This window comes from Schistosoma mansoni, chromosome W (assembly GCF_000237925.1).
Source record: "Schistosoma mansoni strain Puerto Rico chromosome W, complete genome".
Lineage (NCBI taxonomy): Eukaryota > Metazoa > Platyhelminthes > Trematoda > Strigeidida > Schistosomatidae > Schistosoma > Schistosoma mansoni.
The window spans coordinates 21448997-21466457 of NC_031502.1; the positions used below are offsets into that span (position 1 = coordinate 21448997).

At 36.6% G+C, this 17461-nt stretch overlaps 1 protein-coding gene across 1 annotated transcript in view; it reads right to left on the minus strand.

Annotated features, from left to right (window-relative positions):
• Positions 1-8396: 8396 nt before the first annotated feature.
• Smp_015710 (putative 6-phosphofructo-2-kinase/fructose-2,6-bisphosph at ase) overlaps positions 8397-17461 on the minus strand; it is a gene marked incomplete at its 5' end in the record, with an annotated part of 39994 nt that continues 30929 nt past the window's right edge. The window contains 3 exons of the mRNA XM_018788957.1: positions 8397-8737; positions 12536-12663; positions 14491-14620. Coding sequence (XP_018654448.1) covers positions 8678-8737; positions 12536-12663; positions 14491-14620 — 318 coding nt within the window. The 3' untranslated portion in view covers positions 8397-8677. The remainder of the gene's footprint in view (positions 8738-12535; positions 12664-14490; positions 14621-17461) is intronic.

Here is a 17461-nt window from a genome sequence, read left to right on the forward strand (position 1 = left end):
TGTTACTCAGTAGACTAAATGGTTAAACGTCAGATGATTCATTGAGAGGAAGAACAAGATATCGGTTTCGAAAAAGAAAAATAATGCACGTAAATTAACGTTACTTTTGATCATCATGGAGATAAACTTCGCATTGGTTCAGTAACTTCTCCACAAGCTATGTGTTCACGAGTGAATGAAAGCAAGTACGTTGCAGGTGAATCAACACGGAAGAGAGCAGCTGATCGAGAAAGTTGTGCCTACCTTACAGATGTTCAACCTTGTTCTGATTAAACTTTCCATATCTGTTATCGTGTGTGTCCACCAGAAAGGGGTAGAAGAAATTAATACATTTTGAAGTGAATAAGTAGTCGGATTTTAACTATCGTGAATTTTCATTGTCTGTGAACATCATGGACAGTGACGAACATATAAATTTGGTCGATCCGGTTTCTGTAGGTTTACTTGTACTTACTTGTGCCTGTTATCCCTCGTGGAGGAGCATATACCACCCACCAGCAGTTGTAGAGAATTATCTTGAATACGTTGAGTTTGTCGGTATCTCGAAGGAAGGCTGTATTGAACCTATGTAATGCTGTTTCCCCAGTTTTCCAGTGCTTTTTTTAGCTTCAGTCTCATCTTGGCCACAACCAGGTGATGACCTGAAGCTAAGTCAGCTCCTCTTCGGGTTCTCACATCTTCTATTGTCCTTCGGAATTTATTGTTGATACAAATATGATCTATCTGGTTCTCTGTGGCGTGGTCCGATGAAGTCCGTGTGGTTTTGTGAATGCGTTTGTGTGGAAATATAGTGCCGCCTATGACCAGTTTATTGAAGGCACATAAGTTTGCAAATCTCTCACCATTCTCGTTCCTTTCTATCAGTCATTTCATGTCGTCCCATTATATCTTCATATCCTGTGTTATCCACTCCGACTTTAGCGTTTAGATCTCCGATCAGGATGGTGAGGTCCTTTCTTGAGCACTTGGCTATTATTGATTGCAGTCTCTCATAGATCTGATCTTTATCGTCGTCGTTGCCATCATTGGTGGGTGCATAACATTGGATAACGTTCATTGTGATCCCCTACTTCTCTGTTTTGAATGATGCTTCGATTATCCTGGATCCATGAGATTCCCATCCCACAAGTGCATTTCGTGCATCTCTGGAAAGTAATAGAGCAACTCCCTGAGTGTGTGGAGCATTTCCCTCTTCGTGACTAGAGTACAGTAGCATCTCTCCCGTACCTAGCCTTTGTTGTCCAGCTTGTGTCCAATGGGTTTCGCTGATTCCAAGTACTGACAATTTATATCTCCTCATTTCCATTGCTATTTGACTGTTCATCGCGGTCTCTCACATTGTCCGGACGTTCCATGTACCTTTAAAGAGTGTTGCTCTGGTTGTTAGAAGGGGCATTGACCTCGTGACTTCCGAAGTATCTCGGCTTTCATCATGGGGCGTCATAATTGTTCCTTCAACTCCCAGGGCAGAGTATAAATGTTTAAACCATTTTTTCTGATTAGCGATTTTTAGCGAGTTAGTTTTCAACGGGATCGAGTCGCTAACCCCATGCCCAACCCTACTCTTTTACCCGGGCTTGGTACCGGCAGTAACTCTAGAAAAGCTACAGGCAGAGTTTTCGACCAGTATATGCATAACGATAACGATATGTATTATTGTGTAAAAAGGTAAAGGAAATTTTATTCAATATGAAGAAACAAAGCATTTACGCAATACGTATACACCGTCTTCAATTATTCATTTGTATGTTTTCAGGTGGGTTCCGAAATCTGAAAAATCAGGTAATGTTGATACAGAGAATAATAATTGGGGCAAACGTTTAACTAAACATAGTCAGTCAAATAGTAATGCATTCAATTACGAATTTATCAATCATAAAAACCGTTTAAGTATTGGCAATGACAGTAATAACAAGTAACGCAGTTCATTTTGCAGCGTATGGATTTGCAGAATTAACAGTATATATGTACATCAGTTTACTCGTTAATAACACCAGTCAACTACATATGTTTAATTCATGTTTATCGTCATATTTGATCTCGACATTACAGACATCTGTAACTGATTGACTTTATGTTACGTTTAAGTTTTTGCTCTCGTCACTTATTGAAGGACTGTAAATTGATCTACTTGTAACTTACGAACCCCAAATAACAATAAAAGTAAATTCCAATTCAGGCACAAAATATGATTTGAAAATTACAGGTAATCAACTCAAATGCATCGTCTTCATGACAAATACAAATATTACAAAACAAACCTTCAAATTTTAGAATTCCGGGGCAATAACTTCCAAATACCAAACTAAAGACAAAATGAAACAAAATATCGGAGGCCAAATATCTAAACAAACAAGTTTAAAAGTTGAGTAAAACAAGTATATAAAAAATGCAGTGGAATTATTAACATCCAATATAACAGTTCTACTGTACTGAGCTGAAACTTTGAGAACAACCACAACTATCATCAAAAAAGTACAAGTATTTATAAACAATTTTCAACGCAAGATATGTATTATCTGTTGATCTAATAACATCAGCAACAGCCTATTGTGGGAGAGAACAATCAGCTTCAGGCTGGAGATGAGATAAGAGAAAGTCTCTGGAGGCAAATAGGACATACATTGTGGAAATCATCAAACTGCATCACGAGGTAAGCGCTAACACGCCATGTGAAGAATCGGAAGCAAATATGAAAAGGATGAATAGCAACTGCAAATGATTGCTCAGGAAAGAGTTGGATGGAGAACGCTGGTGGCTAGCCTATGCTCGTTCATGAGGAGTAACAGGAGTAAATAAGTGACACTGAAAAACAAACCATTTCAGAAGTAGGTTTGCAATAAGTTGATAAGTGTCAACTATCAAACATTTTATGACTCTTTATTTACTTCAACCCTATATTCATTTATACACTTTCAGTCATAGATTTCGGTAGGTTTTCTTCACTGTTGAGTTCACCTTTAAAAGGCGAACATCATGAGTTGATGAACTATTTTCTTAGGTTCTAATTTTGATACCTACAGATCTGCAAATATAGATCTGCTTCCATTCGACAACATAGACGTTTTAATTCATTTGTACTTCAGAAAATCAAATTTGTTACATTTTGCTTCATTGTTAAAGAGAAAAATGAAATCAATCGGAAATTAGCGAGAAATTCAATTATTTGAAATTACTGATACTGAATACAGTTTACTCTCATGAATGTGTTACAAACAAGATGTTATTACACTGTTTTAGTCCATTCACCATAGATGATGTGGTAAAGTATTAATGTGCAAAAATATTTTATCCCTTCCACTGACAAGATGGAACATATGCATTAAGCTATAGAGGATAATGTCTTAACTTTCCACCTATTCAATCCACTTGAGCAATGGACAACGGTAATACACAACTAAAGGTCCAATAAGTTGACAATGTCACATTTTTCAATCAATAAAATATTTCCAGTTCTCCTGTAACACATTGACAAAAGTCAATGACAATCCCAAAGACCGAAGGCGAAGTCGTACTACCGACTGTACAGAGGTGTGACGGTAGTAAGGTGTTTCCTTCAGACAACCAGCATAACAGCGATGCTGCCTTCCCACAAGGAGGGGTGGGGTTAGAAAAGGTCGACCATAAAAATGAACACCTCGCCTTATCCCACGGATTTCCATCTCCGGCGGTAAGGTCCTTTGAAGAACGGAGATAACACGTCAAAAATCCCCCACAAAAGGGCCGTGCGTGACCGGCCTCAAGCAGTTGTCCCTTGGGCACTGCGGTCACACTCCCAGGTCGTTATGACCAACACTAATCCAACTTCTTTTTCAGGTCCCTCAAGAAACACCCTTCCACGGTGTGGGCAGCCGGGAAGTGATATTAGCCCTCATACTCGTAACTGCACACGAGACCATATTGGTCACATTCAAATCCTTCCTACACCTAGTAGTTCTCTTATCTCCACGACTAACCCTCCTCACGTCCTTTTATCACCTCGCACCGCTAGGGCAAACGATCCGAGTACACGGAACGTTATTCCTGGTCTCCTGAAACCACGCTCTAAACTACATATGGGAACTTTCAATGTCTAAAGATTGTGCCAAATAGGACAACAGGCTTCCTTAGCTAGCACTTTAGAATCTCGCACAATCGATGTGTGCTGCGTCTCTGAAACGGGCATACAAGATCCGAGTAGAGTCATTCATTTGACCTCACCTAATCAAAATAAAGAACCATCTCGATACACGCTTCGTGTATCTGGTATCCCTGATGCTACTTTCCAAGGTCTCGCTGGAGTAGGTATAGCATTAATTCCTGGGGCAGAACTAGCTCTTTTAGACTGGATCCCAGTAGACAGTCGTCTATGCACTGTCCGACAAAACGGATCAGTAAGGACTCGAAAAGATAGGGAAACTCGTCGTTGCCTCTTCGTCGTCTCTCTCGCCAACTAACGTCATCTGTGGCGAAGGCGAGATATCCGTCTGTCAACTAAAGAACAAGCATATTGTGCAGCAGTTCGTTCCGTCCTACTTTATGGTAGTGAAGCATGGTTGGTAAGGGTAGAGGATATCCATAGGCTACTAGTATTCGATCATAGGTGTCTTCGAAGCATTACTCGTATATCCTGGGACCACCGAGTAAGTAATGCAGTTGTTGGGAAACAGGTACTAGGTAAAGATGGCGAATCGACTGGTGAAGTAGTGAAACTTCATCAGTTGATGTGGCTGGAACACGTGTTACGTATGCCCAACCACCGACTGCCCCGAAGTGCGATGTTTTATGATAGAGGAGTCGGTTAGTAGAAGACCAAAGGCGGCCAGACCAAAACATGGCACAATTCCATGAAGTCACTGACATGTGGACTGAGCCATGTTGGTAGGTGTAGACTACTTGATTGGGGTCCGCGAAATGATAGCAATCGATAATTAGAGACCTTGAATGACATGGCTCAAAATCGTTCGCAATGGCGAAGGTGTATCCACTCTTTGTGTTCTATCAAATTCTAATCTTCTGAATCTTTCATGTCTCTATCTTTTTTCTCTTTCCAAATTCATATCACTGGATTATACTCCTTGAATAAATTCTTCAAACCCTAGTCTTTCGGATTAATGCTTGTACTCTCACTACTTCTACCACTATGGGATTTGAATCGACAACTGCATCTCTGTGCTAATGTGGTATGGCAGCTCGAACTGATGTACGTACGTACGAAGTTCTACGTTGTGATTGACTGACAATGAAAATCCTTCAGTAATTCGACCTTACATTCCTCATTAAAAAGAAACGAAAAGGACTTACTTTAATTTTATCTAAACTACTTCCATTACATACTATTCTTATCCAATAACGATGTTTTATTTTACTCCTATCATCTCTTTACAATCTTGTTTTATCCATGTGAAGTATATTTATTTTAGTGTCCAGCTAAACCAGTACTTTTATGTGAGATAAAAATATTTAGTAGGTATTGATTACTGTTATAGGTTAGTAGTGGTTGTAAAGGAGTAGTAACCCTTATCATGCATGTTCAGTTCTAATGATATTCTATTGATCAAGTCGCCAAGTGACTACTAGTCCAAGTAATTCAATATCCTTTTTACAGTTTTAATATTGATATTCGATGGTAACCTGAATACCTCAATAATAACCTTCCATAATTGTGATATTGAGTACATAGGTTCTAGTTCTATATGAAGTATCAATTTCTTCAGTATTATACAGATAGAGCGTGGATAAATGTTCGCTAGAAAGATCATTGCGGTAATTAATTTCAATCAGTTAGAGTTAATTCATTTCAGTATAAACTTTGGAATTACAGACTATCTCACTAAATTCTGATAACCATACAATAAACAGTTAATTTGCAAACCATCAATCAATTGTCTCAATCTTCACTGTTCCTTCTGTAAATATCATTCCGTCTTCTCTAACTTCATTATTCATGCATTTTCCTACTAATTGCGCTTCATTTCAGTTCTTTCCTTATCGGTCTTCTGCCAAAATACATTCTATGTCTGACCATCAACATATACTACTTATATAGATATAAGTAGACTACACCACAGTAACAGTAATAATAAACCAATAATTGCGTATTAACATTCTGATTGGATGTCTGCTTGAATGTATAGGTTACCTGTTTTCCTGTCATCTTGATGTTTCAACAAGTTATCTGTTATTGTTTGTTTTAACATATTGTATCTATTAGTCACATGATCTATTCAGGTGCATTTGTGAAAATTTTATGATCTTTCGCTATATGAAATACAAAAAAAGTACGATCAGAGACATCGTGTTGACTGGCAATACACATTATTCAGATGTCGATTTATTGGACTGCTTACTTCTAACTGGCAATCACTCAATATGTTATCGTCAGGATTAACCAAGATGAAGGAAATGGAAACTTGTTGAAATACTTTGTGCTGAGAATTCTAAATTGTAACAAAATATAACTAAACCGTAGAGAAAAAACACTAATACACAAAAAAGTAGTAGAAAATTATGTTGCTGTACAAACAGAACAACAAAGTGTTGATGGATTAACGCGAGGGATTTATTTAAACACATAAATATTGATACAAACTGGCACGGAATATATATGCGGCACACAAATCTCATTTGATTTGTGTGAGGGCTATGATACTGCCCAGGTGCCCAAGCCAAAGCAAGTGGTTTTCTTAGAAGGCCACACCCGGAGCATTTGACCTACAGGTCTGATTCAAAAAGCAGTGGAGCATCATGTGATGTAGTCCCATGGTAGCCGGTGACCAACGATTGATTCATACTCCATTTGTTCCCTCAGAATACTGGAACCCATGTCCACACCATTGGTTTGGAATGAGGGTTTTCCAACTCCCCTAGGTGAACTTTCCGTGTCCACCAACCCAGTTAAAGCGCCGGACATTCACTTTTCGTCCTCTCAATTTCGTAAACAACAGTAATGCGGTGAGAAGGCAGTGAGTAGGACTCCCCTGGTAGAGGCTGTATACGCGTGACCATGTGAGAGCATTTCGAGAGAGAGTTGACTAACTCTTCACCCTCGGTCGTACCACGGCGTTTAGGAGTCCTAAAACAAACGCACGTCCTGATTCCATAGCGGACTCTCCCCACTCTCAGCCGTACCACGGCATTTGGGGGGAAATAAAGGAGTAAACAAAACGAGAATAAATAAAATCATTCCCTGGTGTGCAACAACATAAAATGCCAAGTGAACAAAACAACTTCACATAACGCATCCGTACATATACAGTGATTATATAATTACTGTAAAAGATAAATAACTGATTACTCAATACTTAAACTAGACATTAATAGTATTGCAATTTTATTATTATTTTTAATGAAGTTCGATAGTTTAATTGCAATGAAAACTTGGTATAATTAAATTAACTCACTAAATAGAACTAAACAATAACACAAAATTGGCAAGACTATAATACTATATATGGACGAACCAATCAGATTTAGGATTACAGGTCTTAAATTTTGGCATGAAATTCATTCATCTCTTTTTGGCTAAATGATGTTTTAGCATTTTAGCTGATATTAGTTTCTGGTGAGAAAAAAGATATATCTAATTTCTAACCCTAATCATCAACTGTAAATCATAAGTCTCACGAGATGATAGCAATCGATGGTTAGAGACCTTAAATGACATGGCTCAAAATCATTTGCAATGGCGAAGATGAATCCACTCTTTGTGTTCTGCCAAATTCTTCATGTCTCTATCTTTTTTCTCTTTCCAAATTTAGTTCATTGGATTATGCTCCTTCAATAACATCTTCAAACCTTTATCTTTCACATAATGCTTATACTCTTACTACTTCTACCACTATGGGATTTGAATCGACAACTTCATCTCTGTGCTAATGTGGTATGGCGACTCAAACTGATGTACATAAGTACGTACGAAGTTCTACGTTGTAAGTGACTGACAGAAATCGTAATTCTAATCCCCCACACCACTTTATGTTATAACTTTTATATATATATATATATATATATATATATATATATATATATATATATACTCCTCATTACGACCCAGTTATTCCTATTGCCTAGTATTTTTGAACATCAATTCATCTTAACAAGTCCCCGAATAAGAACACGGTTGAACAGGAACGAAATTATATTCCAAATAACAAGGATAGATGGAAGTAAGAAGCGCAATATAAAATACATTAGTATATTTATAGTTTTTACATGAGTATATTCTAGAGTCTTCTCTAAGCATCGACTTAGCTCTGATTGGATAAGAATTAACCAATCAGCGTGCAGCAACACAATCGTTCATGAAAAATGCTTTAATCTAATCTATGTCCCCCGTTAACACTTTATAAACCTCATTTAATCCTGGTTATTAGGTGAATACTCTCAAGATCAATTTGGCATCGCTCACAGATCATCCATAAATTGTAGTCTCACATAAAAAAGTATACAGTTGACTTGAAAATCTTCTGCTTCGTTTATTTAATAAATTGGATTATTCATAAGAAGGTATTGAAAATTAAAAAAGAGAATACAACAATAAACAAATAACGGTAATACAAAAGAACAAACAAACATAGCGACAAACAATTATTACCCATCATATAAATGAGTTGCAAATGATTTGTTGTTGTTCTTTTTATTTACAAAAATAGACAGATCAATAATCTTCTGAAGGTATTTTGATGGATCATTCAAATTAATATTCAGCTGGAACAGTTTTCATTGCTTCAAATGATGAACGTAATGATTTAGTGTTCTAAGAAAATTGAAAAATAATATAATCAGTGTATCATAAATAAGAAACTATTATTTATAAATTGAACTAAGGTAAATCATCATCGACTGAGATAGTTAGGCCACATGTTCCGATTACTACAACATGCAATGCTGACTAGTATTGGGGATGGTTGGAAGAGAGTTAAGGGCGGCCAAACTAAAACGTGGCATCATTGCTTGAAGTCACTAACTTCCAGTCTGAGCCATGTTGGAGGATGCAGACGACTTGGTTGGGGTCCACGTGACTATCGTAACCAATAGTTAGAGATTGTGGATGACATGGCTGAGAATCGATCACAATGGTGTAGATGTATACACTATTTGTCTTCCCCTAAACTGTGAGATTCAAATTACTTTATACCATTCTTTCTTCCTGCATTATATTCTTATATGCAATCTTTCGTTTATATATTACTACAATTGAAGTAACTACTTCTATGAATTTGGTGTTCATCTTGTTGTGCTAATGAGATGTGGCAGCTTGAACCGATGCATATATGCGACTGGTCTTACATCGTAGATCACTAATTGAATAGAGATAGGATAGATGGACAATACTTTCTATTGGGACCAATAGTTATATTTCATGCAATTTAGCTCTATTGATAAACTTTTATTATCAAGCAAGAATGATAAACACTGTACGGTATAAAAGTGGAGTGTTATTTCATTTTACATGCTAGAAATCTTTCACATAACGTTTTATATTGCAATTAGGAGTATAACAAACATGAAGTTAGTTAATTCACTGGTTAGAAAAACACTAACTGTAAATACTTCTCTCATACAGTTTTAAAACATAGGTGGACGATTTAAGTGTGTGTGTGTGGAAGAGAGAAAAAACAATGTAATCGAGTACAAGAAACATGCATTACGAAACACAAAATGATGAAAATGATAGTAAGTAACAAAAAAAAGCAATAGTGACGTAGTTATGATATTAATAACCATGGATACTAGGAGTATGAGAGAGAAAAAAAGTATTGTTGAAATTGTGATTCGATCTAGCCTAGATAACTATTGAAAATGTGGAGGCACTTGAAGGTCATTTTCTCCCAGTGGGGGAATTCTCAGAAGGAAAGATCCACGGCTTCATACCCAGTAATCAGTCTCGCACACGAATGAATAACCTATAGAATACCAAGATAGTATCCGATGGTGTAACTCTAATCGACTCACGATATTGTACAACCCTGACCCTTTGATTGTGGTGAATAAACGTCTTAAATCCTACGTGGTTGAATTCCAATGGTGAAAGTTCCTCGCTAGAACTCCAGAAATTACATTTAGAAGTTGATCACTTAAGAGCACACCATTTAAAATATGTGAAAATCCTATGATCTCCACAAAACCCGTACTGATAATAATCATATGCATGCTAGTGACCAGCGGAATTGAACTACAACTAGTACGATAGTTATCAACCACATAAAATGAATAAGTGTTGCGCAATATCGTGAACCGGTTGAAGGTAGACATATAAACCTTTGGATAACAGGCCGGTGGTCTGGAGGTTAATCACTCGCGCCCCATGTCACCTAGAGTCTCCAACCATTGGTTGTGATAGTCACGCGGACCTCAACCAGTTAGTCTGCGTCTAATAACATAATTCAGACCAGAAGTTAGTGACTTCAAGCACTGATGCCATGTTTTGGTTTGGCCGCCCCTAACTCTCTTCCAACCATCCCCAACACTAGTCAGCATAGCGCGTCGTGGTAATCGGTGTTCAGGCATACGTAACACGTGGCCCAACCATCTCAGTCGATGAAAATTCATGACTTCATCAACTGATTTACCATCATCCCTTATACCCTGCGTCGAACCTCACTATTACTTACTCAGTGATCCAAGCAGATGCGAGCGATATTTCTAAGACATCTGTGGTCAAATACTTTATTTATTATTTATTTAAACACATAAATATTGGTACAAGGAAGCACCAGATACATATGCGCCATACAAATCTCATTCGATTTGTGTGAGGGCTGTGATACTGCCCAGGTGCCCAAACTGAAGCAGGTGGTTTTCTTAGGGGACCACACCCGGAGCCTTTGACCGAAAGATCTGATCCACAAGGCAGTGGAGCATCGTGAGGAGATGCAGTCCCATGGTAGCCGGTGACCAACGATTGATTCGTACGCCATTTGTTTCCTCAGGATACTGGAGCCCATGTGCACCATTGGTTTGGAATGAGGGTTTTCCAACTCACCTGGGTGAACTTTCCGTGTCCACCAACCCGGTTAAAGCGCCGGACATTCGCTTTTCGTTCTCTCAATTTCGTAAACAACAGTAGTGCCACGAGAAGGCAGTGAGTAGGACTTCCCTGACAGAGGCTATATATTCGCTGGCCATGTGAGAGCATTTCGAGAGGGAGAGCGGACTCCCCACTCTCGGCCGTACCAGGGCATTTGGGGGCCGGTCAAATACTAGTAAATTACGAGTATCTTCTACTCTTAATGGCCATGTTTCACAGCCGTAAAGTAGAACAGAGCGAACTGCTGCGCAGTATACTCGTCCCTTAAAACCATTTTCATGGTTTTTGATAATAGAAGTAATAAAAATAAACGAATATATTTCACACTAGATTGTTCCAACTTTAGCAATGTGTACTTCTCTTAATACAAAAAATGAGACCTACATATGCACACACACCACACAAACCATACTAAAATCTATAATAAAGCAATATGTAGTGATTTATTCCTTAATTAGACTATTTGACATATACCTAGATGGTCCACTGATTCTATTGAATACATCTGCTCAATTGTTGATGTTAGCTTTGAAGGGATTCTCAAATCCAGTGACAAATACTGTGTCAATAATAGTGGGATCAATAAATTAATGATTGTGTATACTGGAAATCATTATTTACTTAACATTAGGAGGAGAGTATTAGAACATCAACTTCATTGGATTGGATAAATATTTTATATTTACCATCTCAACAATCTCTCTTCTGATTCAATGTATTGCAAGTGGAAAAAAGTCAACAAATGATCAGATATGTTTTAACGACATTATCACAGGACAAGAATATAAAATCATAACATAATGATGGTTGACATACTACTTACTAATAATTCGAATTAAATATTATGAAAGATATCTCTATATGTACATAGTGTAATGAGATAATTGGATTGATCTGAAAATTATGATATACGCATTTCGAACAATCTGATCATACATATTTATATCTATGATTAATCAATGTGACGGCTGGAACACTGTCTGGATGCCCAAACCGAAGTAGGTGGTTTTCTTAGGGGGCCACACCCGGAGCCTTTCACGTGAAGGTCTAATTCAAAAAGCAGTGGAGCAAAGTAAGGAGATGCAATGTCATGGTAGCCGGTGACCAACAACAGGTTCATACACCATTTGTTCCCTCAGAATCCTGGAGCCCATGTGGACCATTGGTTTGGAATCAGAGCTTTCCAACTCCCCTAAGTGGATCCTCCATGTCCACCGACCCAGTTATAGAGCCGGACATTCGCATTCCGTCTTCTCGATAACGACAAACAACACCCCTGCCACGAGAAGGCAGTGAATATGGCTTTCTTAACAGTGCCTGTATACGCGTGGCCACGTGAGAGCATATCGACAAAGAGAGAGAGCTTACTCTTCCCACCATCGAAAATACAAAATCTAACAATAAATATAAAGTAATAACATCACTTGATTGACTCATTAAAATGACTTAAAACAATAGAAAGATATAAACAAAAACAATAAAACCAACTAGAATTTAGTAAACAAAATAAATTTCAAAACTAACCTCTGGTTTCATTCTATGTGTTTCAACAGCTGGTACATTTAGTTTTACACGTTCAACTATACAACGATAAGCAGTCGGTGTTAATTTGAATACAGTATGTAATGGAACATGAATATAAGGTAGTTCATCTATACATGAAAAGAATGAACATAGAAACTTGAATGTAAAAATAGAATACAAGAATATACACATATACACTCATAGAGAAGAATGTAAAACCAAAACACAAAAGCTTCTTTCAATCAATTTTCTTTATTCATTGTTAAAAGATGATGAAAACAATTGAACAGGTTTCTGTTTAATTGTTATAACTTGTACCGGCAATTGTTATATCTTTTACCCGCCTATTAAGAGAGAAGTGATTTATTTATCAGACTAATGACATACAAAACCTGTATGAGCAGTCTCGAGTATTTGTCGGTCATGCTATCTGCTTAACCCAGTCAGTTAAGTTCAGAACACCGATAACAGCCTCTGCAATATGAATCATTTATTTCAAACATACTGGGTTTATATACCAATCAAACTGACCACATCGTACCAATAAAATAGAAAATAACATTTTGTACAAGACTTAGCCAAATGTGGCTGTGAATAAGGGAGATAGTAATTGATAGACAGGGCATAACTCAAGAATGGTAAACCGTATAATAATAGTTCATAGGTCAAAATAAAGCCTATTATAAGAGGGACGCGAATATGAATAGTTTAGTTGTTTAACAATTATACGATAGGAAATATACACATTATATTGGTCCACAAATAGTTCTCAAAAGTTACCATTCATAATTCACTTCGAAATATAACAGTTTCACTTTTTATTGCAGTAATCAATATATATAGAGAGATGGAACAGTTATCTGATTATTTATGATAAATACAAAAGCGACAAACCAAAGAACACACTGCATCGGGAATCGGAGGCAGACATTAAAAGAATAAATAGTACTTAGGAACAGCTGGAAAGAAGAATCCTAGTCGGCAGCCTATACTCCAAGAAGAGTAACAGGAGTAAGTATGTATGATAGACTCAGTCAGATTAGGATTTCATTTACGAAATGGAAAGTTCGAGAACTATTTTATCCCATCAGTATTCACTAGCCCACACACACACACAATCAAACATGATACAGAACCATAATCGGTTTCCCAGTTATCTTGAAAGTGACTTAATGATTAAGATGATTAATCCAAGTTCTTACACAACATCCTGGCAACATGGTGAAATCATCAAGATGAATATAGTTCATAAAAAACAAAACGAAAAAATCATACATGTAAGAATACTGTATATTGGGGATTTATGAGAAAGATAAAGAGTCACTCATCGTAACTACCATGCAAATTTTAGTCAAGCAATCACTACCTATTAAAATTATAATTTATGGGACGACTTAAGAGTGACTCCAATTTGACTTTGAGAAAATTGACTTACTTACTAGTCAGAGAACGGTTAGAGATTCGTGATGAGAATTAGGATTAAGAGTTAGAAATTAGGGTTAGGAATTAGAGTACAGGTTTTATACATAAACTGAAATTAACTATAATGCCAAAATGCTATGGAGCCATATGGCTGAATGAACTTCATGCCAAAATTCAAGATATTCTATTTCTAATTTCATTGATTCGTTCACAAATTATAGTCTCGCCTGTAATTGCCTTCAAACCGATAGATCTCTAATTTGCATGCCTCCTACAATAACTAAGTTAGTTTAGGCAGGTAAGTGATAGTATAACCAGCCCAACTTGATTATTCACTTATATTAAAAATATGATCATCCGTGGTCATAGGCTCGACTCCTGGTTGATGCTCAGAAATTACAAACTACGACAGAATAATTGTACAGTGTCCTCCAGTCTATAATGAATAACTTCTCTCGCTCAGCTGACAGTGTCGATCCATAATGAATAAACTATCCTCATATAAACACACACTGAACACTATACAAACTCACCCTTGTTTTTATCTTCAAAATAGGCAAGTAAACAACGTGCCACAGCCTGATGACAAATAACCAAAACTGATGTTTGTCGTTCTAATTCCATAATTACTGGCTCTAAACGTGTCACCAAATCTTGATATGACTTTAATAAAGAAATACAAACAGACGAAAATTAGGATGATAACGATAATATAACAGAAATATGATGAATACGATGTTAAATTTTGTTTTAAAAAGATAATCAAAGCTTCATCCCAAAAGAAATCATTCATTTAGGTGAATACAACACAAACATATCAGCATTTTAACAATGAGATTATTCAATCTTTACAATAGATTTAATATAACCACCACTCTGCCTGAAGTACTGTTGTAGTTATTGACAATCCCGAGTCTGGAAAAAGCAGGAGGGTTGGGGATAAAGTTAGCAATCCTATATCGTGAAAAAGAATTCTGATTAAAGGATGCTGACCACTACCAAAAATGAATCATTATTATCACGGAAAGTCCACCTAGGGGAGTTGGAAAGCCTTGGTTCCAAACCAATGGTGCCTCTAGGTCAAATGCTACGGGTGTGGCCTCCTAAGAAAACCACCTGTTTCGGTTTGGGCACCCGGGCAGTATTACAGCCCTCACACAAATCGAATGAGATTTGTGTGGCGCATATATACCTGGTGCCTCTTTGAACCAATATTTATGTGTTTAAATAAATAAATTTAAGAAACGGGTATGTTTGATTGTCTTCTGATTCAAAAGAAAAGGTTTACTAACAAATTTCTTGTTTTAAACTACATGTAAACTATAAAAAACTTAGAAACTACATAGTGTTAGCTAGTTCATATTTACAATAAGATGATTATTTAGTTTCACAGAATAGATAGATTGTAGCTAGAAATGAAAACCAGATGGTGTGCTTCGTTATACTTAGGACCTGTCAGCTAGTTGTGTACATCTCTGCATCTCAGAGTAACTGTTTACATCAGGCTGGAATTTAATATCTTTTGTTGAAATATCTTATTATCCACTGAGCTATTGAGTTCACATAGTTACTGACTCGTTCAACGAGTATAATGTTTATATCATTATTAGTAACGATTTGAATTACCCCAAATGTGAACACCTATACTAGTATACAGGTATATCCAGTTAGTCAGTCTCTAGTGAGATAAAAATGCCCAACCTGAACCCCAAAATTAATCTATTCTAAAAGAGAACTTATGACATAATGAATATATATACCAAGACGATCTATGTGGAATACAAACATGGTCCAATAATACAAACTGATCAAAATTCAGTCTTGACTACAACCAAGACGATAATCCAGACCTTTATTAGTAATGTTACAGTTATTTAATGTTTTAACAAGGTTCATATTGACACTCGTCTTTATAATAACATTTAAATAAAACGCCAAAGAATCAAGTGTTCGAGCCAACAATAAAGAAATTATTCATGATGAGAATAGGAATATTCTATGGTAAAGGCAATACTTTTTCATAAAATATAGATATACGGAAGCAACAACTATCTTGGACGGTTAGCAGTATTAAATATCGTAGGAATGCAGTTATTACCACAGGGAAGAGCGGTGAGACAATGAAAGGGCGAGACTTTAATTTATGGACGAGCCAATCAGAAGCGTTTCAGGGATTTCAAGGTCACGACGCCAATTTCAACACCTGATGCTCATGTACGATCGGTTCACAGAGAATTTTAGAGAAGACTTGACAATTAAGCGGCTACAACAAATGAAACTACTAAGAAGTTCCTGCCTTTGTAATTACGAGTATTAAATGACTTGTAGACTTCGTGCAGACTACGGTGATATTGTCCTTCGATGTAATATATGTTGAAGGAGGACTTTTGCTAGAATAAGAACTTTCATCACTCGATCCAGATTGAAACTAAGGCATATTATAATAATTGCCGCCAAGTGTATAATAAAAGCACCAGTAACATTGTCTGCAATAATCGCAGATGTTACTGGAGCTTCGGCTGTGCAGTGGTATGAGTATTGTAGGGACATATCCATAATAAAAATGATAAACTTACACAACCGGAGTACACACAAACAATAATGAAGCTATGTGGTCGAGACTGAGAGGGTTTTTATGACCTTATCATGGCTCCAGAGACCAACTATTATGGAGCCGTATGGGTGCATTCCTCTACCATATGTATTACGATTTTGGAACCTTTGAAACTTTTTCTAACATTAACAAGTTTTTGGATCATACAAAAGAAGTGTATCCACTTTAATTATTTGGTTTTGTATAATATATGTTTACTCTATGCTGGCTGTTTACTGATTGGCTAACATTTCTCAAGATCACTTGATTTTCGTTCAAAGGTCATCCATAAATTATAGTCTCGCCGCTAAAACAATCTATAACTAGATACACCATTCAGTTTGGAAGCTGTAGAAACAGAAATTAACATTCGTAACTGTAAAATGTCTACGGGTCACCAATGCAAGACACCCCCACCAGAAAAAGGGACCTAGAAATGACAAGTACAACCAACATCATCATCATCATCTTAGTCAATGATAACAAGCACAAAACGTACGGAATATACAACCGAAATATCAAGTCATAATGATTTGGTAATCACTTCCATACTTTAACTAATAAAAATTCAATGATAGCCGAAGATCAGACAAAATGGGAGGAAAGCCAATAAATAAAATGATTAACTAGCTAATTGCAGATTTTTCCAGAAATCATAATGTGAAAGAAGAATAATACAACATTATTTCTGCCCATATACTATAATTTCCCTTTGCTAATAACGTTAATGGCTTTTAGTAAAGGAAAGGGATAATATATAATGAATTATATATAAAACAATAAGGACAACTATTTGATTATATCATAATGTATTTGATGCATACCGTTATTTGATAGATACATACTACTCAATTATATTGGTCACAGATTAACTAGCTACTAATATCATGTTCGTCTAATACATTGGCGCC